Source organism: Ornithorhynchus anatinus, chromosome 5 (assembly GCF_004115215.2).
Source record: "Ornithorhynchus anatinus isolate Pmale09 chromosome 5, mOrnAna1.pri.v4, whole genome shotgun sequence".
In the NCBI taxonomy this organism is placed as follows: domain Eukaryota; kingdom Metazoa; phylum Chordata; class Mammalia; order Monotremata; family Ornithorhynchidae; genus Ornithorhynchus; species Ornithorhynchus anatinus.
In genome coordinates this window covers 72,712,130-72,735,802 of record NC_041732.1, presented here as the reverse complement: position 1 = coordinate 72,735,802, position 23,673 = coordinate 72,712,130, and the positions used below count along the sequence as shown (strand labels likewise).

General features: G+C 51.6%; 1 protein-coding gene and 1 non-coding gene across 8 annotated transcripts in view; both read left to right on the top strand.

The window, feature by feature from the left end:
- Nucleotides 1–18,397, top strand: part of KCNAB2 (potassium voltage-gated channel subfamily A regulatory beta subunit 2) — a 157,240-nt gene extending 138,843 nt beyond the window's left edge. For 6 of the 7 annotated variants that reach the window (XM_029066330.2, XM_029066332.2, XM_029066331.2 and 3 more), the window contains 7 exons: nucleotides 1,688–1,774; nucleotides 8,379–8,464; nucleotides 9,466–9,586; nucleotides 11,075–11,169; nucleotides 13,205–13,325; nucleotides 13,984–14,072; nucleotides 17,336–18,397. In XM_029066330.2, coding sequence (XP_028922163.1) covers nucleotides 1,688–1,774; nucleotides 8,379–8,464; nucleotides 9,466–9,586; nucleotides 11,075–11,169; nucleotides 13,205–13,325; nucleotides 13,984–14,072; nucleotides 17,336–17,425 — 689 coding nt within the window. In that variant the 3' untranslated portion in view covers nucleotides 17,426–18,397. Of the gene's footprint in view, nucleotides 1–1,687; nucleotides 1,775–2,758; nucleotides 2,804–8,378; nucleotides 8,465–9,465; nucleotides 9,587–11,074; nucleotides 11,170–13,204; nucleotides 13,326–13,983; nucleotides 14,073–17,335 lie in introns of all 7 variants that reach the window. The other variant, XM_029066334.1, reaches the window with a different exon arrangement.
- Nucleotides 14,207–14,344, top strand: LOC114812373. The gene has a single exon (XR_003760028.1). It is a non-coding gene; the product is annotated as a small nucleolar RNA SNORA7 (small nucleolar RNA).
- Nucleotides 18,398–23,673: the final 5,276 nt, after the last annotated feature.

Sequence of the window (23,673 nt, the reverse complement as noted above, 5' to 3'; positions counted from 1 at the left end):
GCACTGAAGTAGATGCAGTGCCATCCCAGTTACATCAGCTTGGGAAGCACACGTGTTTTCACTACACGTTTTGGCTAGAACATGACATGGGATTTTCTTCTGCCAGCGTGTTGGAAGAAATTGTGCCCACACACTTACACACGCATATGGGGTAGGGCACCACAATGCACACTTCCTGCCCACAGGACTCTGTAGCTCTGGGAACCGCAGGACAGTGCCATCCCCCTGACAGCTCATTGCCCAGGCTCTTGCTCTGCACCCCATGGGGAAGCAGCATGGTATAGTGGATAAGCCTGGGCCTGGGAGTCAAAATGTCCTGGATTCTAATCCTGGCTCTGCCGCATGTCTGCTGTGTGACCTTGGGCAAGTCATTTCATTTTTCTGTCCCTCAGTTACCTCACCTGTAAAATGGGCATTGAGACTGTGAGCCCCATGTGGTACAGGGACTGCGTCCAACCTGATTTGCTTGAATCCATCCCAGTGCTTAGTACAATGCCTGGCACATAGTAAGCACTGAACAAATACCACACTTGTTGTTGTTGTTGTTATTATTACCACCCCACCAAGGAACACATCCACAAATGCGCTCTCGGCACCACTCATTCATTCATTCAATAGTATTTATTGAGCGCTTACTATGTGCAGAGCACTGTACTAAGTTCTTGGAATGTACAAATCGGTAACAGATACAGACAGTCCCTGCCCTTTGACGGGCTTACAGTTTAATTTGGGGAGACAGACAAAAACAATAGCAATAAATAGAATCAAGGGGATGAACATCTCATTAAAACAATAGCAAATAAATAGAATCAAGGTGATGTACATCTCATTTACAGAATAAACAGGGTAATGAAAATATATACAGTTGAGTGGACGAATACAGTGCTGAGGGGAGGGGAAGGGAGAGGGGGAGGAGCAGAGGGAAAAGGAGAAGCTCAGTGTGGGAAGGCCTCTTGGAGAAGGTGAGCTCTAAGTAGGGTTTTGAAGAGGGTAAGAGAATTAGTTTGGCGCAGGTGAGGAGGGAGGACATTCCAGGGCCGCAGGAGGATGTGGCCCAGGGTTCAACGGCGGGATAGCCAAGAACGGGGGATGGTGAGGAGGTGGGCGGCAGAGGAGCGGAGCGAGCAGGGTGGGCAGTAGAAAGAGAGAAGGGAGGGGAGGTAGGAAGGGTCAAGGTGATGGAGAGCCTTGAAGCCTAGAGTGAGAAGTTTTTGGTTCATGCGGAGGTCAATAGGCAACCACTGGAGGTTTTTAAGTAGGGGAGTGACAGGCCCAGAGCGTTTCTGCAGGAAGATGAGCCGGGCAGTGGAGTGAAGAATAGACTGGAGTGGGGAGAGAGAGGAGGAAGGGAGATCAGAGAGAAGGCTGACACAGTAATCCAGCCGGGATGTTATGAGAGCCTGTAACAGTAAAATAGCCGTTTGGGTGGAGAGGAAAGGGCGGATCTTGGTGATTATAAAGGTGAGGCCAGCAGGTTTTGGTGACGGATTGGATGTATGAGGTGAACGAGAGAGCCGAGTCAAAGATGACACCGAGGTTGCGGGTCTGAGAGACGGGAAGGATGGTCGTACCATCCACGGTGATAGGGAAGTCAGTCAGAGGACAGGGCTTGGGAGTTGCCCCAACCCCGAGGGCCTCCTGAAGGCATTTCTTTAACATCTCCTATTCTGCTTCCCTGCTCAACTAGGTCTGAAAGCCTCATTAGAACGACTGCAGTTGGAGTACGTGGACGTGGTGTTCGCCAACAGGCCCGATCCAAACACGCCTATGGAAGGTAGGTCCCCCAGAAGCCACCGGGCTTCCCGCCTCCCTACCCAAGCCCAGCTGGGTGGTCTCGGCCCCACGGGAGGGAGGGAAGGAGTTGACCCCCAGAAACCAGCCACCCCCTCAACGCGTATCTGGCACATCTCCGACTTGGCCCCTCTTGAGATTTTCCTGGTGCAAGAAGTGACTGGTCTCCCTAGACTTTGGGGATGTGGCAAGTGGCAAGGCAGGGTGGAAGGGACGGGTAAAGTCACCGGGGACACAGCATCTCTCATTTTGACCTCCTCCTCTCTGCTCTTGTCTTCTTGCCGGATGAACCGGATGGACACAGGATCCCCTGCCCCTCCCCTCTCTGGTTCCACCTCCGCCCACAGACTGTGGTTTCTGAATTGCATGAAATGTGTCCCCATCCCCACCCCCCTCCCAAACACCAGTTAGTATTTAATTAGCCAAACTAGGCATTCTTGTTTTATCTCTTTAGCCATCTCTATGTTCTGTTAAATCATGAGTTTATTGGCCTGGGATTTTGGTTTGAATTTTTTTTCTATTTCAGAATTCAGAGGTGGTTTCTTACTGGGTTGGGGAAATGGTCCATGTTTTAAGTGGTCTTACTGGGAAGTGGTCCATGTTTGAAAAGGAGTTTTAGTTGGTCTTGTTTTTCTCATGTTCTTTATACTCTTGTGCCCCAAGCTATCTCACTGCCCACTGCCCGTGCCCCTTTCCACCCCCCTGCCCCTCCCCATCCATCCCACGATGCTGCTGTGCCCCAGGCCATTCTTGTTTGTGCTTCGCTGCTTCAGAAGCCGAGAAACTTAAGCTTCATAGAATATTTTTCCTCATGTATTTATATCTAGATCTATATTTTTTAAAAACAACTGTTCTTTGAAAGGTGATTTATGCCTCCCCCATATCCTGCTCCTTTTGTCATGCCGTGTCTTGCAGTATTCCAGCAGCTATAAACTCTGGTCTCTTTAAATCTTTCTTTTATCACCAGGGGACCCATTTAGTTCTTCCAAGTCAAGAACATTCATCATAGAAGGTACATAGTACCCACAGTCCGACTATTGACTTCTGTGTCCGAGCAGCATTTTATGAGACAGATTCTGTATTTTTATTTACACTATTCCCTTCTCCCCTGATGACAAACTTCTCCATAAAATGCAAAAAAGAAAAAAAAAACCCTGCCCTAAGAGAACATCTTGCAAGTAAAAAGAAAAGCCAAGTAGTCTTTTAGTTCCTTCTCTTTTCCCTGATCTACGTCGTCATTTCCATTACTTTTTTTTCCTTTCTTCTTTGCCTCTCGTGCACGTGTCCTTTCCCTCCCACTTGATCCCTCTCCCAGCGTGCTTCTCTTTCCCCAATTGGCGATTCTGCCCGGAAACCTACTTTTCATTTGGGGGTTTGCTGTGACAACTTGGTTAAAAACCCCAGGTCATGTATGTTGCCTTGGCGGAGCGCTGGAGGGGAGAGCTCTTTGAAAAGGGGTGAATGGATCGGGGGCCCCAGAGTCTCGATCGTAGGGAGTCTCAGCCCCCAAGCGTTAAAGAGGGCGTCTCCACTTGGGGACGGTAAATTCGCATCTCCCAATGGCACCGGGCTCTCCGGCAAAATTTGGGGGCTGCCGGGGGATTTGGCTACCCAAATTACCATCCCGTAGCCTTCTGCACTGCCTGATGTGTTCACCCCTTGCGATGCTGGTCATGTGATTGTCTTCTTCACCAGGAAGGACTAGAGCTGGGCAAAACTCTAGAAAACGGCAGTTTCAGGGGCTACAGACTCTGCAAACAGGCCCTCCCCTCTCCCTTGCCCTCTCACTTCCTGTCAAATGGTGATGGAAAAAGCCATCGATCGGTCAGTTTGTCAGTCAGTCAGCGGGATTGATTGAGCGGCTGTTGAGGGGAGAGTACTACTACACTAAGGTCACCGGAAGCCAGACGCCTGTACCCTGCCCACAAGAAGCTTACAGTCAAATGGGGGAGACAGACAGACAAAAGTGGTTTACAAATGGTAGGCGCAAGTAGAAGAACGAGCATATGAACCAATAAATATACATATGGACCCCCATGGGGCTCACGGTCCAACTCAGAGAAAAGGATTTTAATCCCCATTTTACAGGCGAGGTAACTGAGACACAAAAAAATTATAAGACTTGCCCAAGTTCACACAACAGGCAAGTGGCAGAGCCTGGATTAGAACCCAGGACCTCTGAAACCCAGGCCGTCTTTCCACATGGCCACACTGCTTCCCTAGCCCCTTGTCAGGCTACGCTTCTGTTGTGTTTTTGTTTTTTATGGTATTTGTTAAGTGCGCACTATGTGCCGGGCGCTGCACTAAGCGCTGGGATAGACACAAGATAATCAGGTTGGACCCAATCCCTGCCCCACATGAGGCTCACAATCTTAAACCCCATTTTACAGATGAGGTAACTGAGGCACAGAGAAGTAAAGTGACTTCTCCAGGGTCACACAGCAGACAAGTGGCAGAAGCAGGATTAGACCCCAGGTCCTTCTGACTCCCAGGCCTATGCTATATCCACCAGGTCATGCTGTTTCTCAAGGATTAGAACCCTGCTTGATGGGAGGGTTCTGTGTTTTCCCCCAGACGCTCCCCTGAGCCACAGAAGGCTGGGTCTCTGGCTGCCAGCTCAGCGACGTCATGGTCTGGCAACTTCATTTTTAATCTGCAGGTCGAGCAGCCCCATGACAGCTCCCACAGAAATCTCACCCTCTGCCCGCTACAGAGCAGAATTCAGTATTACAGTGAAACCTTCTCAGCCTTAGTAAAATCCCAACTCCTCCAAGAGGTCTTCCTCTACTAAACCCTCATTTCCCTTACTTCCTCTCCTTTGGGTGTCACTTTTTCAATTGGATTTGTACCCTTTATTCACCCCTCCCTAAGCCCCACAGCACTTATGTACATGTGCCAAATTGTTTTTTTTAATATATTAATGTCTGTCTGCCCCTCTAGACTTTAAGCTCCTTGTGTTCAGGGTCTACCAACCCTGTTATATTGTAGTCTGCCAAGCACTTAACCTAGTGCTCTCTGCACACTGTAAGTGCTCAGTAAATACGATTGATTGAGACATGCCTAGGGTGTTCCTTGTCTTCAGCAATAGGTCTGGGCTGGTGGGCATCTGACTACCTACCGCAGCCAGAGCCCCCAGCCCCGGAAGCATCAATCAATCACTTGGTGATGTTTATTGAGCACTTATTGTGTGCTAAACACTTGAAAGAGTAAAACAGAACAGGTAGACCTGATCCTCAAGTTGTTTATAATCTAGCTGGGGAGACACATTAAAATAAATTACAGTAGCAAAATCTAGGTAGAAGGAAGGGCAGGCAGGATGGGTACCGAAGTGCTTGAGTGAGGTAAGGAACCAAGTGCATAAGCATCACAGTAGGGAGAGAAAATAGGGAGATGAAGGATTAGTCAGGGAAGAACAAACTAGAAAACCTTCCCCTCCATAATAATAAAAATGATGATGATTTATGTTAAGCACTTACTATGTGCCAAGCACTGTTCTAAGCACTGGGGTAGATACAGGGTAATCAGGTTGGCCACGGTCCCTGTCCCACATGGGGCTCACAGTCTCAATCCCCATTTTACAGATGAGATAACTGAGGCACAGAGAAATTAAGTGACTCACCCATGGTCACACAGCAGACAGATTACTGAGTGCCTCCTGTACTAAGTGCCAAGGGGAATGCACCACTAGCGAAATGGGCATCCTCTGGCTTCAGGGAGCTTACCGACTAATGGTGGAGTTCACAATCCAACCTAACCATCCATTGAATGGGATTGCCATTAAAGCTGGATTTTTCTTCTCCATTCTGATTACCACGCTCTCTTGGAAGGAGGGGAGAGGAGCGGGAGAGGGGAATTCTGGGGGCCCAGCTGCCAGGGTGGCAGGAGGAGATGGAAAGCCTCTCATGCCACCCACAAGCCAAAGGATAGAGCCTTTGCCCATCTCTAGCAGCAGTTGCACTCTCTGCTTTTTCTCCTTGTCTGAACCAGTGAAGCATCCCGTGTAAGCTCTCAGACGCCAGCCCGGCGGGTTCCACTCAGGGAACGTGCATTCCCCCACCCCGGTCTTCCAGTTAACGTGCCTCCCCTCTCTGTGCATGGGACCAACAGCTCAGTGCCTGATACGATGTTGCCTACTTTCTAAAGGGGTTTTAGTGTTGTCGGATCCGTGTGAGGAACCGGTGCTATTGTGTGTGTGTGTGTGTGTGTGTGTGTGTGTATGTGAGAGTAAATGAGTGAGAGAATGGAGGTGTGTGGGTGTGTGTGTGTGGGGGTGTGTGTGTGTGTGTGTTTTCTTTGGCATCTCTCAGGCATGACTAGGTAATGCCTTGGCTGAAAAGGGCCGGGAAGTTAATCTGCATGGTTTCGGTATGGCTGGGGTCCTGGTCAGGAATTCCTGAGAGTGTTTCTAAAAAACCAACTGATAAATCCAAAGGGAGGACTCACTGGGCCTTGCTTTTGTCAGGGTCAGGAAAAGGTGGATTTTCCCCAAGCCCAGCGGGCCCCTTAGAATGATGGCAAGCCACCTGCAACACCCTGAGCCAACAGAGAGTTGGGCCTCTGTGGTCCCTCTGTAGCCCCCTCCAACCGGGAAGCGGGAAACAAGGACGTGTTCCCCTTGGGGGTCTCAGAGGAATGACACAAGCTGGTATAAAAAGGCAGAAGTGGCGATCAGGCAGGGGGAGAGCTGATGGGAAAACCAGTCCATGCTGCACTGCGGGGGCCCCATCAGACCTGCTTCATTCCAAATGGTCTTCCTGGCTAAACCCTCCCCGTTCACTACTCCCATACGCCAGAGACCCAAGGGAGGAATTGGTTCTTCAGTCAACCCAGAAGCGTGATCTTGCACCCAGTGCAGGGGCAAGGTTAGGGACCCTGCCCCAGAACGAAAGATAGGGGTTTCGGAGATCACAGTTGGCCTGGGGTGCTTTCTCCACCATCCGGAGGAAAGAGTGGAGGAGGTCATCCTTTGATGAAGGCCCATTTTAGTGGGATATCAGGGGGCTATGAGTAACCCAAGACCCTCTTCAGGGGCCCCAAGATCTCCCTTTCCCCTCTGAGGGGGCCGGGCTTCCAGGAAGTAGTCTGTGCTTTGGTAATAGAAACACCTGTTCTCAGACTTTCACTTTTACATAACATTTGGCCGCCTGTCGTGCAAGCACTATTCTTAGAGCTCCTTCCCCTGCCCTTTGTGTCTGTGCGATATTCGTGGGCCTCTGGAAAGTCCAATAAGGTGACGCCCCCTCCTCCCCACCCCACAGCCTCACAAATAGGGCAAAAATCCCTGGGCTGAGTTATTCCGGTTTGAACCCAACAAGGGTGACCAGGAAGCCAAAGGAACTGAATGGGATTCAACATTCTGCAGCTGCATTTGCTTCACTCACCTGTTTTTTGGCTACAAGAGGAAGAATATGTTGTGTCTTTATTGCCCTCTCCCACAATTTCTACCCTCTCTCCACCCATGGTTTGCTCACTGTGGATTTCCGGGATCTCATCATTAGCACATTGAAATTCACTGCAACTGAGAATGCAGGCAAAACCTGGAAATTAATCTAGGGATGCCCCGGGGCCCCCTCTGATTCCTCTCATGAATTCTGAGCACTGATTTTGTGGGGAGCCTCTATCCTCCCAGTCCTCCCTCTCCCAACTCCCAGCAGTGGGTTCAGAGCCCTAACACAACCCAGAAATCATCCCGTTCCCCACTATGGAGTGGAAGGTCATCCTGGGAAAAGGCTGGAGAGGAAATGTAGGTTGTTGGCATGGGAAGCGGATTTTCCGACTCTTACCCCCGGGCTGCAGCTAGCGTTTGCATCGATGAGGCTTGATTACCCGCGGCTCTTCCCACCATTGGACTTACCTGGGCTCTTCCTGCTCCTCCTCTTCCGTGCTTCCCTGTGGTGGGAAGTTCATCCTCCTGGTGAAATAGAGACATCCCCCCATGGGCATTTTTGCTTTCAATTTAAGGCAGAACTACAACCCCTGGCACAATCCCCCACCCCTGCCCTCCTCCACTCAGATGGTTCCCAGGGTGGGAGGGCAGCGGTGCCCTCTGACTGCCGATGCGTTTCCTAAGAGCCGCAAGTCAGAGAATGGAAATTGGCATGACGTTTGGAAGTGCTCTGTCTGAGGCTCCGTCCTGCATTTCCCCCAGGTGGCTGTAACCTCCTTCCCTTTATCCCATCTGCTTCAAATGACTTCACTTCCCGATTCTTCCCCAGAATGAGAAACTCAATGCATCTGGCATTTTAGCTCAGATCACTTTTGTCTCACCTTAGCCCCATTTCAGCGAAAAATCTGCCATGAAAATGTCCCGACCCCTCCCCGGTCCCTCTCTCGTAGATGGGTAGGGTGAGTTCGCTGGGTAAATTGCTTCCAGATCAGTGTCTGGATTTTGGTTTCCTTTCTTCCCTTTTGAAAAACCCTCCTGCCCCCAAGTTTGAAGCCTGGAAGTACACTGCTTGCAAGATGTCTTTGCTGAAACCTCTGCCCCTTTCCTTTGAGTGTCATTCTCTTCAGTGTGCCCAGTGGCTACTGGGCAACAGGCCACGTTAACATGTCCCTCTCCCCTCCCCCCCCTTGCTCTGTGCCAGAGACCGTCCGAGCAATGACCCACATCATCAACCAGGGCATGGCCATGTATTGGGGCACTTCGCGCTGGAGCTCCATGGAGATCATGGTACTGGAACGGGGATGGGGGTGAAGCGGGAGGCCTCTGCCTGGGTTGCGGGTCGTAGGGGGAGGGTCAGGGTTAGTGACCAGATGGGCTAAGCCAGAAGCTGCTTCCGGCCAGTCAGGGTCTGTGGGTCACACTCTCCCACAAGGGCGTCTGCTAGGAAGCAATGGGATAGGCACTTCCCAGGTTTCCCCCTGAACTTTTCAACCCTGGCAAAATATCATCATCTATCGCTAATAGATATTGAGCCGAGCACTGTGTGTAGCACTGGAATAGCTACAAGGCAATCAGAATGGGCCCTGGCCCACAGGGGCCCTCAGTTGTCAAGGAGAGAGAGCGAGGCTTAGAGCCTCCGACCGCAGATGCGTGGGACAGGAAGTTTTCTGTGGATTGAGTGCCAGGGTTTAGTTCCCGGGAGTACTGGCCCCATCTCAAGTTTTTTTTTCTTTTTTTTTAAATATGGTATTTGTTAAGTGCTTACTGTATGCTAAACACTGTTGTAAGCTCTGGAGTAGTTATGCGATAATTAGGTTGTGTCACATGGGGTTCACAGTTTTTATCCCCATTTTAGAGATGAGGTAACTGAGGCACAAAGAAGTTAGGTGGCTTTCCCAAGGTCACCCAGCAGATAAGTGGCGGAGCCAGAATTAGAACCCACATCCTCTGATTTCCAAGCCCATGCTCTTTCCACTAAAGCCACGCTCAGCTGTGGGAGAAGAGAAAAGGGAGCGGGGGACAGAGTGGCCCAGAGCCCTTTGTGAAGCAGAGCTGCTACTCAGAGCTCTTCTGGTGGGGCAGGGGGAGGAAGGAGAACATTGAGACCACAGATAAGCAGGTCCCAGGGGCTTTGGACAGCTCTAAAGCAGTACTCTGAACCCCGAGGGAACTGTGGTCTTCATTTCCCTGGCCCCAGCCCATTCCCCCAACCCCCCGGGAGGGGGGAGCTGCCGTGGGCAGGGGAGAGCTGCCGTGAGCCGGGCGACTTGGCGGTTTTGTGTCCCCAGGAAGCGTATTCGGTGGCCCGGCAGTTCAACTTGATCCCGCCTATATGTGAGCAAGCGGAATACCACATGTTCCAGCGGGAGAAGGTGGAGGTGCAGCTCCCCGAACTCTTCCACAAGATAGGTACGACGATCCATCGACCCATCAACCAATGCTATTTATCGAGCGCTTACTGTGTGCAGAGCACTGTCCTAAGCACTTGGGAGAGTCCACTACAACAGAGTCGGTAGGTACAATCCCAGCCTTCTACGAGCTTACGGTCTTGTGGGCAGTGCTCATCTGAAGTCTTTCCGGTCTCCCGGGCCTCGAGCGGCGTTTCCAGTGGAAAGGAGACTGGCGTATGGCTACCCCTAGTGCACCCCGAAGGAGGCACCACCCCCACCCCCCTGGAATCCATAGAGACTTGTTGCCCTGCTGCCAGTTATGCTCTCCAGGAGCCCTCTCCACCAGGACTTAGTTTTTTGGCAAGTTGTGTGTCCTGGAACCTTACCCCTCTTCTTCCCCTTCTCCTATCAACAGAACAATGTAGTGGGCATTTATTGAGCACTTACTATACACAGAGCACTGTACGAAGTGCTTGGAAAAGTACAATGCAATTGAGTTGGTAAACTTGCTCCCTGACCACTAGGAGATTATAGTCTACTCTCTCCCTCCTGTCCTTTCACCCTTCCCTTAAATCTAATAAGAGTGGTATTTGTGAAGCACTTACTATTTACCAAACACTGTACTAAGCTCTGGGGTGGATACAAGATGATCAGCTCAGGCCCAGTTCCTGTCCCACATAGGGCTCACATTCTAAGTACGAGAGGGAACGAGTATTGAAACCCCATTTTACAGATGAAGGAACTGGGGCACTGAGAAGTTAAGTGACTTGCCCAAGGTCACTCAGGCAAAGAAACCCCCAAAGAGACAATCCTGCGGGAAAACATTCAGATAGACTCTGACCTTCACTGCCTCTCATTCTGCTCATAGGCAGCAGCCTGTCATGGTAAAAATGATGACATTTACTCCAGCCTGACAGTGCTAAACTCTTTGCTAATACTGGGATGAGTAAAAAGCTATGGGGCAGAACATGGTTCCCGCACCACCCCCTCCAACCAGCGCCCTCGACAGTTCTCTCACACGGGTTCTTGGCCCCTTGACCTCGCAGCTAAAGCCTCATTTTCCCCTTTCCCTCTGCTCCTCCACCTCTCCCTTCCCATCCCCACAGCACTGTACTCATCCGCTCAACTGTATATATTTTCGTTACCCTATTTATTTTGTTAATGAATTGTACATCGCCTTGATTCTATTTAGTTGCCATTGTTTTTACGAGATGTTCTTCCCCTTGACGCTGTTTATTCCCATTGTTCTTGTCTGTCCGTCTCCCCCGATTAGACTGTAAGCCCGTCAAACGGCAGGGACTGTCTCTATCTGTTGCCGACTTGTTCATCCCAAGCGCTTAGTACAGTGCTCTGCACATAGTAAGCGCTCAATAAATACTATTGAATGAATGAATGAATGAATGAGGTCCGAGGCTCATCCTTTCGGTCTCACCGGAGGAGGCTGTCGTTAGCCTCAGCCCACGGGACAACCGAGATGTAAGTGTGGCTTGTTTTCTGTCTGCCTCAGGAGTGGGTGCTATGACCTGGTCCCCTTTAGCGTGTGGAATCGTGTCCGGGAAGTACGACAGTGGAATCCCACCCTACTCCAGAGCGTCACTCAAGGTAAAGGAACTGCTGGAGGGATGCTGGTCCTCCACCATCTCTGCTAGCCAGGAAGAACTAGCTCCCTGCAGAAACCTGATGGGCCTGATCACCCACCTCCAGGCCCCCTCCTCAAAGCTTTCTGGGCTGCTGATCCCCCAAGGACCAGGCAGAGAGGCCAGGCGGGTGTGTGTGTGTGTATTGGGCGGTGGGTAGGGAGGGGTAGCCTCACTGAAGGGGATGGCTCAAGTAACTTATTCCAGGAGTAGGGAGAGGGGCAGGAGGCTATGGGAGGATTTGTAGATGGAACAGGAATCAGGACAGTTAGTGGTAGCGATATAATTTATTGAGCACCTGCTAGGTGTGATGCACAGTACTAAGCACCACAGACAGTTCCTTGCCCACAAGAGCAAATAATTAAATGACTGGGAAGAGGCAGAGGCGTAAACCTTTTTGTTTTGTGGCTATTTTTCCACTTTGGTCTGTGTAAACAAACACACACACAACACACACACACACGCGTGGTTCACCAGACTGAGTTGTTCTTTTGGTGGGCAGTTGGAAAACCAAATTAGCATGAGAAAGAAAATGTTAAAGGTAATTTTTTTTTAAACAGATATCCTAATCATCAGATCTGGATCCATAGGTCTCAGGGAGCCAGGGGGAGCTACTGCAGAGATGGTTCTAGGGATGGAGGGGGACAGGAGTGCCTGCTCACCTCACACTGACCCAACTCTGATTAAGGCTCTAGACCAGTGTCTTTCTGCCCCAAAAGAGGGTGCAGAGAAACCACATGGGGCCAGAACAGTGTGGCAAAATCATTGAGGGGTTGGGAGGTGGGTTTAATGAGGCAAAGTGGAGGAAATTGGGAGTGTTGAGCCTGGAGAAGGGACTGTAGCGGGGAGGCTCAATAGCTGTTGTTGTTGTTATTGTTATAATAATAATAAAGAGAAACAGCATTGTCTAGTGGACAGAGCACAGGCCTGGTTATCAGAAGGACCTGGGTTCTAATCCTGGTTCTCCCACTTCTCTGCTATGACCTTAGGCAAGTCACTTCATTCCTCAGTGCCTCAGTTACCTCACTGTAAAAAGGGCATTAAGACTGTGAGTCCCATGTGGAACAGGGACTGTGTCCAGCCCGAATTACTTATTCATTCAGTTGTCTTTGTTGAGTGCTTACTTTGTTGAGTGCTAACTTAGAACACTGTACTAAGCGCTTGCGAGAGTACAATACAACAACAAGCAGGCACAGTCCCTGTCCATAATGAACTCCCATGCACTCCTGTGCTTAGTACAGTGCCTGGCACATAGTGAGGGCTTAACAAATACTGTAATTTATTATTATTGTACTTGTTAATCACTTACTATGTGTCAAGCACTATTCTAAGCACTGGGGTAGATAAAAGTTAACCAGCTTGGACAGAGTCCCTGTTCCACATTGGGCTCACACTCTTAATCCCCATTTTGTACAGATGAGGTAACTGGGGCACAGAGAAATTGACTTGCCCAAGGCCACACAGCAAGACGTGGCAGAGCCAGGATTAAAACCCATGACCTTCTGACTCCCAGGTCTGTGCTCTATCCACTACACCATGATGCTTCTAATATTCATTGAGTAATTACTGTGTTCCAAGCACTGTACTAAGCACCAGGGTGGATACGAGATCAGCAGATCGGACACAGTCCCTATCCAGAAAGGGCTTTGTCTTGGAAGGGGGAACCCAACTGAGTGCCCCCCCCCATCACTGCCCATCCCCAACATGACCGAACAGGATGAAGGGGGCTTGAATTAAAGCAGGAGAGGTCCTGGTCGGCCAGGTGGCGAAATGCAAGCCCGGACTAGTCTCCCGAAGGAGGCGGTCATTTTTCTCAAAAACGGAGGGAGAGGCTGGATGATCATTTGTCTCCAGCCTTCCCAAAGCGAAGGGCAGGAGCCGCAAAGCCAGAACCGGGCCCTGGGCAACCTCCTTCCCCGCGGCCCATGCTGCTCTCCTGCTCTCCCGACCCAGCGGCCCCCTCCCCTTCCACGGCCCCCATCTCCCCCGCCTCCCCCCAGGGATACCAATGGTTGAAGGACAAGATCCTGAGTGAGGAGGGCCGACGGCAGCAAGCAAAGCTGAAGGAGCTACAAGCCATCGCGGAGCGCCTGGGCTGCACCCTGCCCCAGCTGGCCATAGGTAACCCGGCAGGGCTAGGGCGAGGGTCGGGGGCTGGAGAGGGTATAGAGTGGGGGAGGGGAGACCCTGGACTCAGCCAGGGGAGCTACCGGGACAGGGGTGGGGCGCAGGAGGCCGGAAAGGGGCCAATCCCAGAAAGCCGCTATCCATTCATCACCGCTGACATCGCATTCTGAACTTCACCTGTCAGACCGGGGCCATCGGTAGGTGGGTTCATTCATTCTTTCACTGAGTCATGTTTATTGAACACTTACTGTGTGCAAAGCATAGTATGAAGCACTTGGGAGAATGCAATATAACAGTGAGCAGACACATTCCCTGCCCACAACAAGTTTGGGGTCCCCACGTTCGACCAGGCTCTTGTCTGTAACATTCTCAGGGAAGATCCTCACCAACCCCCTTCCGCGCTCCCCCGGCCCCCACTGAGACCAGATGCCTGAAATGCCCCCACCGGCCCTTCTGCACCTCCCCCGGGCCGTATCTCAAATCCAAGCACCAGCGAGACTCGGCCAAAGCCAGGGTCTGCCTGGGACCAAACCCCAAAATGCCGCATTGAGCAGGGGGCTGGGTGAGGATCGCCCACACACAAAAGTACAGCTGTCACATGCCCGCAGCATAATGATTGATTTATTAATTGATTCCCTCTGTGTCCCTCCAGCCTGGTGTCTGAGGAATGAGGGCGTCAGCTCGGTACTACTGGGAGCTTCCAATGCAGACCAACTAATGGAGAATATCGGAGCAATACAGGTATGGTGCTTAAACCCCTGCCAGTTGGGCCACCCCTCCCCGCAACCATCCTCCATGGCAAAGTGGCTTCCTCCCAAGTGGCTTAAAAATATCCCAAATCCCCATTGCATATCGTTTTCTCCCAAGTGCTTAGTCCCCTCTCAGGATCGCACCTGGAGAGTTTCCGGTACTCTACCAGTCTCAGCTAAAGGAAGGAGTGTCAAGCAGAGGTATACCCCTTCCATTCCTAGCTTGAGCAGTGGCTAGCGAGTGGAAGGCAATCTGCTACAAGTCAAAACTCACCTGTGCTGGGCAGCAGACACATGGGAGAGAGTCACGGGCAGAGACTCAAGTTTACTGCACGGAAGGAGGCAGTGGTGAGCCACTTCTGTATTTTTATCAAGAAGACTCTATGGATGCACTACCAGAACATTTGCACGTGGAGGTGGGGCATTCCCGGAGAGATGTGTCCATGGAATCGCTACAGGTTGGAGACAGCTCGAAGGCATTAGACAAGATCAAAAAAAGCGCTTAATGCAGTGCTTGGAACACAAAGTTGGTTCACAGCATAAGAGAGAAAATTTGGGTTCATTCCAAGAAGGGTTCAGCTCTTTGCCCCAGTGTTTGTTGATCAGCTGCACTACTTTGTGTGAAGGGTGCTGGGAGGTTCCCTGGGCCTCAGTTAGGTTCTTGACTGGCCAGGGAGTCTCCATATTGACTCCTTGGGAACCTGGCCTGATCTTATCAGTCAGTCTATCTGTGGTATTTATTGAGCATTTGCCATGTGCCGAGTACTATACTAAGTCCTTGGGAGAGTCCAATACAATAGTTGATAGACATGATCCTGCCCACAAGGAGCTTATGGTCTAGATGGGAAAGACAAATATTAGAAAATAAATTTCAAATAGGGAAAATGGAAGAATATAAGACTATGTACATAAGTGCCGTGGGGCAATATCAAGTGCATAGAGGGTGGGGTGAATATGAAATGCTTATGTACTACAGAAGGGAGGGTGAGTGGGGGAAATGAGGGCTTATTCAGGAAAGGCCTCTTGGAGGAGATGGGATTTTAGGAGGGTTTTTGAAGGTAGGGAGAACGGTGGTCCGCTGGATATAAAGAGGTAGGGGGTTTCAGGCCAGAGGGAGGACATGGACAAGGGCAAGCAAGATAGGTGATTGAGGAACAATGAGAAAGTTGGTGTTAGAGGAGTGAAGAGCAGGCTGGCTTATAGTAAGAGATCAGCAGGGCAAGATGGGAGTGGGCAGTCTGATTGAGTTCTGATTGAGGGGAGATGTAGGCTGAGATTTTTTTGTTTTTGAGAAAAACTACCTAAACAGCAGAATGAAGTAAGAACTGGGTTGGGGAGAGACAGGAGGCAGGGAGGACAGGAAGGAGGCTGATACAGTAGTCAAAGTAGGCTATGGTTATTTGGATCAATGCAGTAATAGCAGTAGTGGCAGTTTGGATGGAGCTGAAAGGGTGAGTTCTAGAGATGCTGTGAAGGTAGAACTGATACAGTTTTATGACTGATCGAATATGTAGGTTGAATGAGAGAGATGAGCTGAGAATAACGCCAAGTTTATGGGCATGTGAAACAGGAAAGGTGGTGATGTTGTCTACAGTGGTCGGAAAATCTAGGGGAGAGGAGGGTTTGTGGGAAAGATGAGTTCTAAGTCACGGATGGAGAGGTAGATTTGGGAATCATCCACACAGAGATGGTTGATATGTTAGCTTGCTAACTGCTGCTCATCTGCAGAGGGCTATATTTTCATCTTTTCGGGTCATGTTTATCTCCCTCTCCTCTGGTAGATAACTGTTGTGGTTGGTATCTTATGCTGTGAAGTCATGTCCGACCCATAGTAACACCATGGACACAGAATGCCCCACTTCCATATGCCATCACTCTGGTAGCATAACCATAGAGTTTCTTGGTAAAAATACGGAAGTGGTTTACCATTGCCTCCTCCTGCACAATAAACAAGTCTCTGCCCTCGACTCTCTCCCATGCCACTCCTTCCCATCACAGGTGAGTTTTGACTTGTAACATTGCTTTCCACTCACTAGCCACTGCCCAAGCTAAGAATGGACTAAGTATGCCTCTGCTTGACTCCCCCTCCTGTAGTCAAGACTGGTAGAATACTGCAGATTTTCCAGGTGTGACCCTGAGAGAGTGAGATAATTGTAGTCCTGCTGAAAATGAAGTTGTAAAGAGGCATCTTTCCCTGTGGTCCCCTCCAGGATCACGGTCAATTTAGTAGTCAGTTAATCAATGGGATTTAATGAGCACTTACTCCAAGCAGAGCACTCTACTAAGCACTTCGGAGAGAACAATAGAATACATAGATTTGATCCCTGCCCCTACAGTCTATCGGGACTTTAATAATAATAATAATAATGATGGCATTTGTTGAGCGCTTACTATGTGCAAAGCACTGTTCTAAGCGCTGGGAGGGATACAGGGTAATCAGGTTGTCCCACGTGGGGCTCACAATCTTAATCCCCATTTTATAGATGAGGTAACTGAGGCACAGAGAAGTTGTGTCTCGCCCAAAGTCACACAGCTGACAAGCAGCGGAGTTGGTATTAGAACCCATGACCTGTGACTCCCAAACCCGGGCTTTTTCCACTGAGCCACGCTTTGGGGTCTTTGGTTTTCTCAATGAGGAATTAAGGTTCAGGGTGGTGGGGTGGGAGATTCAACCTGGCAATCAGGGAGATGGGACTTCAGGGTTCCTTGGTGCAGGGGGTCGGTGGGGGCGGGGGGGATTGCTGGTTTCTGACTCCAAAAATATCAGCTTGGCCTGCTAAAGTTGAGGTGTTAGGTTTGCCCCACCTGGGCAGGTTTTGGCTGTAAATGGAGTTCTCTGATGGACAGAGCCTCTCCCAAAAGTTTCTCATTTGCCACCGAGCGGGTGAGTGTGTCCCATGGGGTCTTTGAGCAGCTTCTGGTTAGGTAACCACCCATTCAGCCCGGACCGGATGTCGCTTTTCCCAGGTGCCCATTGATCTGGCTGAACCACACGCCCTCCTGGATGCCCCACCACTGGGAGAGGGCAAAGGGAGTCAGGGCTTCTGCCCAGTTGGAGGCTCTGGCACTATCAGCAAGCCTTATCATGTGACCTGGACCTATCTCAACTTCCTTCCCCATCATATCATCCCCCAAACAGGCCGATCCAGGTCTCCAGCTGCTCCAGATCATTTTGGATCCATCTTGGGGACCAGGGCCCCAAGCGGGGTGAGAATTTTGCAGTGTTCTAATGCTGCTTTTCCTCTGCACCCACAGGTCCTGCCAAAGTTGTCGTCTTCCATCGTCCACGAGATCGATAGTATTTTGGGCAATAAACCTTACAGCAAAAAGGACTACAGATCCTAATTCCCCAGGCAGACCACCGGACGGTTACTGCCTCACACCCAGTCTCCTGTCCGCTCGCTTAAGCCAAACTGAAGCAAAGTCAAGAGTGTGGTTGGCATCAGAGACTACAACTCGTCGAGATGTTCTAGGGATGTTGTTTTAAAAAGTTGCTGCAAGACAACCTGTGCTGCTTACTGTAATGAAGTTTATTTTGTTTGCAAGATGACTCACAGCTTAGGAAGGGCTCCCACCCAGACCCAGGCCTTCCGCTCAGCCTCCTGGAACAGAAGACCGAGGTTTTTCCACTTTGGAAGGAATTCCCGGAAGTCAAGATCCAGAATGGAAATGGCCAGCCTCCTCCAGTCAGGGCCGGGGCCTATCCCTCCAGGAAAAGCTCACTGCCTAAATTGGTTTTGTGACAAAGCGACCTGGGATTGTTGCTTCCAGTGGCCGCAGGGCCCCTCAGTGTGAGGAGGTAAGGAGTCCTTGGCTCTGAGCAGCTCATCCCGGAGCACCCCTGCCCCTGCACCCATTATGCCTGGCCCTTCTGCTCTACAGTCTGGGCTTCCGGGCTGGGACCGTCAAGCCGCTGCCTGCTGCCACGCCGCCACCCTCCTCCCCACCCCTGCCCGGCCCCCTTCCCCGGGCAGGGTGGGCGCCTCGCAGGCGAGATGGGGCAACTCCTAGAGGGGTAGGGGGCACCGGCATGCCCTCCCTGTGGCCTGACCTCAAGCTTCAGATGTAAAGTCAGCACGGACTCATCCTTAGGACAGATCGGGCTCTGGACCCCAGGCCTCTGCGCTCCCTTTCCCAAGCACCCCCAACTCCTCGTGGAGGGTCCGGCCCCACGGGGGCATCTGCATCAGCTCCTTCCTGGGAATGCTTGGTAGAAAGCAAATCTGAATCCGCTTTGGACCCCTGTCTGCATTACAGGACATATGAGATCAGCGATGTGAAAGCGCTTTGGAAAATAAACGCGCCCTCTAACCTCAAGGGATCATCATTATCGTTACTATCCTCTAGGACGGCAGCCTTTTTTATTTTATTGTACTTGTTATGCACTTATTATGTGCCAGACAGTGCTGGGGAAGATACAAGACAATCAGGTAGGACACAGTCCCTATCCCACAAGGGGCTCATCATCTAAATTAGAGGCAAGAGGATTTAATCCCCATTTTACAGATGACATAACTGAGGTACAGAAAAATGTCTTGCCCATGGTCAAACAGGCGAGTGGCAGAACCAGGATTAGAACCCAGGTCCTCCGACTCCACTAGGCCATGTTGCTACCCTCCCACTCCCTGTCATCTTGGGACAAAGGGCAGCAGTGAGCTCCTCTCCTCCCCACCCCACCGTCAACATCATGCATCTCAGGGTGGGTGGGAAGCTGCCGAAGGGCAACCTGGCAAGGCAAAGCGTGGTGGGGAGTCAGTTTGGGTGGTAGAGGTGACACATCCAAGAGCCCGCAGGAATGAAAGCGTTTTGGCTGACCCAGCCATACCCAGGGTCCATGGCCTCCTCACCTGCTGTGGGTTCTGCAGCTGGCCTTTCTTGGCCAGCATCAGGCTGAGAGTGTACAGTGAGAAAGTCCCAGGGTGGCTAACGCTTTGGATTCTCGGCCTTGTTCCACCCGTGTGAGCCTGAGCAGATCTGGTTTCTCCCAAGCCAGTGGCCTTACAAGAGGAAATGGAGGAACCCCCTTTCCTGTGGGTCGTGGGCTTCTGCCCCGAGCGGTGGGGCTAGCCGGAAATCCTCAGCCCAGCTCAGTTTCCTGGTCCCAGGCTCAGCAGGGAGCGATCACTGCTTTGCCCGAGTGGACATGAACTCAAGGCCAGGGTTTGGATTATTTGACCTTCTGCCTTCTCCTCTACCCCGCACTGACTCCTGCCCTTCGGCCCCAGTTCCCGTGAGTTGATTTGCTGTGCTTCCCCCGGGGAAGCCCAGGGAGCAGGAGCAGTGTTTTGAGGCCAAGATTTGGTGGTGAAGGAGGTTCTAACTGTTGAAAGTGAAGCCGGCTTGGGAACAAGCCCACGGGCCCCACCCACAGATCCCCCTGGCCCCGGAGTCCGAGACAAACGGGTCTCGGCCTCCCTCTCTGAAGCCTACCCAGCAGGCCCATTTGGTGGCTGGGGCTGGCACATCTTGCCCCTGCCATCTCTCCCCAGACTGGGGCTTCTCGGGGTGGACTGCTAACCGGGCAGGATGACAACACTGACCCCATTCCTGCTCACGGCGCTCACTCACCAGAACCGCCTCTGCCCTGAATCCGTCTCCTGGGTCTGTGCAGTCAGACGAGTTCGGGAAGGCCAGTCAGTCATTCGTGTTTATTTGAGCACTTACTGTGTGCAGAGCATTGTACTGAGTGCTTGGGAGAATACTATATTACAATATAACAGAAATAGTTCCTGCCAACAGCAAGATTACATTCCAGGGGAGGCAGACATTAATATAAATGAATAAAATTACAGATCATGTACATAAGTGCTATGGGGCTGAGTGGGGAGATTAATAGAAAGGGAGCAAGTCACAGCAATGCAAAAGGAAGTAGGAGAAGAGAAAAGGACTTAGTCAATCGTATTAGGTCAACCATATTTACTGAGCTCTTACTATGTGCAGAGCACTGTAGTAAGCCCCTGGGAGAGTACATTATAATAGAATTGGTAAAGATGCTTGCTGCCCAAAGCAAGCTTTCAGTCTTGGGGGAGACCAACATTATTGTAAATAAATTACAGATATATATGTAAGTGCTGTGTGACTGAGGCAGGAGTGATAATGTCCCTTGCCTTTTTGCGCTCAATGACCCAAGGACAATTTAGCCATCTCCTCTGGTTATCTCTGGATTAAGTTATTGCTGTTTATTTACCTCACCTCACCATCATGACCCTTCAATCCCACCCACTCCTGTCAGCCCATTCATTCATTCATTATTTATTGAGCACTTACTGTGTGCAGAGCACTGTACTAAGCGCTTGGGAGAGTACAACAAAAAACATACACACTTCCCACCCACAATGAGCTCAAAGTCTAGAGGGGAAGGGAAGGCCTCTTGGAGGAGATGTGCCTTCAAAAAGGCTCTGAAGGAGGGGAGAGTAATTGTCTGTTGGAGATGAAGAGGGAAGCCGTTCCAGGCCAGAGCAGGACGTGGGTCATGGCAAGATGGATGAGATCGAGGTACATTGAGGTTGGCATTAGAGGAGCAAAAGTGTGCAGGCTGGGTTCTAGTAGGAGAGTAGCAAGGTGATGTAGAAGGGGGCAAAATGATTGACTGCTTTAAAACTGATGGTAAAGAGTTTGTGTTTGATGCAGAGGCTTTCCACCTCTGGAAAAGGAAGACCTCGCTTCCTAGTCCAGAGTGGAGAAGCAGTTCCCAGAGCTTAAGCTGTCCCTGCAAGGTCTCTCTCCATCCTCCAGAGCCAGGGCTGTCCCCACGGGGAATCCCACTCCGTATTCTGGAGCTGGGCCCGTCCCTATGGGATCTCCTTCCATCCTCCAGAGTCCTCGAGCTCTCCCGTTCATCCCTCCAGAACCAGGGCTATCCCCATGGGTTCTCCCTCCCTCCTCCAGAGTCCTGGCTGGTCCCATGGGGTCTCCCTCCTTCCATCATCCAAAGCCGGGGCTACCATTCATTCAATCATATTTAAGCACTTACTGTCTGCAGACCACTGTACTAACTGCTTGAGAAAGTACAACAATAAATAGTGACAGTCCCACGGAGGTCTCCCTCCCTTGCAACCTCATTGACTCAGCTGGGAGGGCACCTTGGCAATAGGGACCCCTGTCCTTCCATCCTGGACCCTTACCCTGAGTTGAACAGTGGCAGCTGTTTGCAGCCTTCTCAGCAGCTGTCAGTGTCCCCCCGAAGGCCCGGGTTGACCCCAGGAAGCGTTGGGGGCCTTGACGGGTTGGGGTCCCAGCCCTCGTGCAGCAGTGGCTGGGGGCAGGCTGGGGCCGGGGCGGGAACTGAGTGCTTTTTAGAGCAGCGTAAATAGGGTTGCGTCTGCCACGGAGTCTCAGAGACCCAGCCAGGGCGCAAGCAGAAGCGATTCAGGGAGAATTTCCACCCAGTTCATGGCCTCTGGATCAACGCCCAGAAGCAGCTTTTACGGGAAGATCTTAGCTCCCCCAAGCTGCCATCTATCCCGCGGCAAAAGAGGATTTTAGAGTCTGAAATGCTTGGCAGAAGTTGAGGGAAGGACAGGATTCGCCCACCTCGCTAAGTGGCTCAGGCCATCTCTGACCTTCCCCTTCCTCCAAGCCCTTTCGCCTAACAGGAAAGCCGTATCTACCCAGGGACAGGGTTCTGTTTGGTCTTAATGGCATTTGTTAAGCGCTTAATAGGAGCCAAGCACTGTGCTAAATGCTGGGGTAGGTACAAAATAATCATCTCAGCGTTGGGCACCTTAACTTACCGGCCAGCTCCTGCAGGAAGTACCGCTCCCCACTCCTGGGCTTTCCCCACGCTCATGCATACCCGTCTCATCCTGCCAGCGGCTTGCCACCCTCTGGGTTCCAAGCCCGGCCAAGAATTGGGTTCACCTCTCCTCCGGCCTCCTGCCCCGGCACAGAATAGCCATGCGCAGATGCCTAGCCCCAGCTGGGCCCCCTGGGAAAAGGCCTTGGAGATTCAGTGGCCGGTGGCCAGTGCTACTTCACGTGGGCCGACCCCTCCTTCCTCCCACAGATCCAAGAGAGAACCGGCCCAACAGCCAGGGAAGGTGAGAGGTTGGCTGTAGGAACCGGAAGCCTCCTCCCTCTCTTGGTGAAAGCCCAACGTCTGCAGGCCAGAATTAGAAACAGGAAAAGCCGGTGCCCGAGGGTGGCCGCTGCTCCCGATTAGTTGCAGCCCAGGGAAGCAGAGGTGGCAGGGGGAGTTTCTGTCAACTGAGAGTTGAGCCAGGTCACAGTGGTGCTGGGTTGGCATGGGAAAGTGGGATTGGGCACTGGGGCCACCCCTTAAGTCTGATGCCCTGATGCCCCGTCCTCCCCAGACCACCAAGCGATCCAGGACCCAGCAGTTGGGAGAGGTCCACGGGGCTACTCATTCCAGAAACAACCGCCCCATTTCCCTACTCTCTCGGCCAGAGTAGGCCCCTACCCCGTGCCTCGACTCAGACCCCTTCTGGCCTCTCCCATCCTGGTCTCCCCAGGGGCAGACCAACCCCTCTGCCCGTCCTTCCAACCTGCAGAGTTGGGGGATGGAGGTCTAAAGTGGGTGGGCGGGGGGCTGGTCTGGGGCTGGCCACCTGCTGCGGCTCATCACCAGGCTGACCCCTTGCCCACAGGCCATCTTAATCATTCAAATCATTGCTCTCCAGCCATACTGCAGGCTGGGACCAGACAGAAAGGCCTTGGCTCCAATCTCAGGCTCCATCCAGGATGATATGTTTCTCCCTTTCCATTTTTTATATGATCATGAGCCACCCTAGGCTAACTGCATAACCACTCATGGCCCAAACTGCTGCATGCACCGCGCTTCCCTCTGAAGACTCAGACTGAGCGACACCTCTTGTATCTGCGGAATGACAATAAAATCCAAATATGATCTGTCCCAGGAGCTCCTTCCTTGTGTGCTTTCCATAGAGCCCCGGCTCTCCTGGAGCCCAGCCGGTGGGTGGATGGTGCCTGGGGAGGGCTCGGCGGAAGCGGAAACACCACCCAGTGCGCACCTGTAGCCCGGGCACTTTTACCCTGCCCAGAGGCCACTTAGGTGCCGTATGGTTTTCAACGAGGCTGGGGCTAAACGGGCCACCTAGCCATGCTGCCTTTAGATCCCCAGCTGTTGGTTTCTTATCTGCCCCTCCCACCCAGGCCCCAGTTGGACCCCAAACTCAGTTCTTGGTCAGCACTGCATCTGAAAAGACCAAGGGAAGGGAACTAAAACCCACTGCATTCTCTCAAAACAGGTAGCCATCCTGGCACCAAGAAACCTCTTTCCTCCTCTGCCAGGGGTCAAATTATCCACTTCCTGTGCCTTTCTTTGTAGACCAACTCAACCATGGAATGGAAATGCAGAAACTCTCTCAGACCTGGGGACCCGGGTCCACTCTATCGCACTGCCAGGGAGATCCAGGGAGTGAAGTTGTTGTCCGTGCCCCCTGAGGCCCTGCTCTGGGCCCAGTTTTGCACATAATCCACAAGACAACCTGGTCCTGGCCCTGCAGGAGTTTGTATCTGGGCAGTGTTAACTCACACAGGGCTGGGTGTCTAGATACAAACAAACTCACACAGAGACCCAGTTGCAGACTGGACATAGGAGACAAACTACTGAC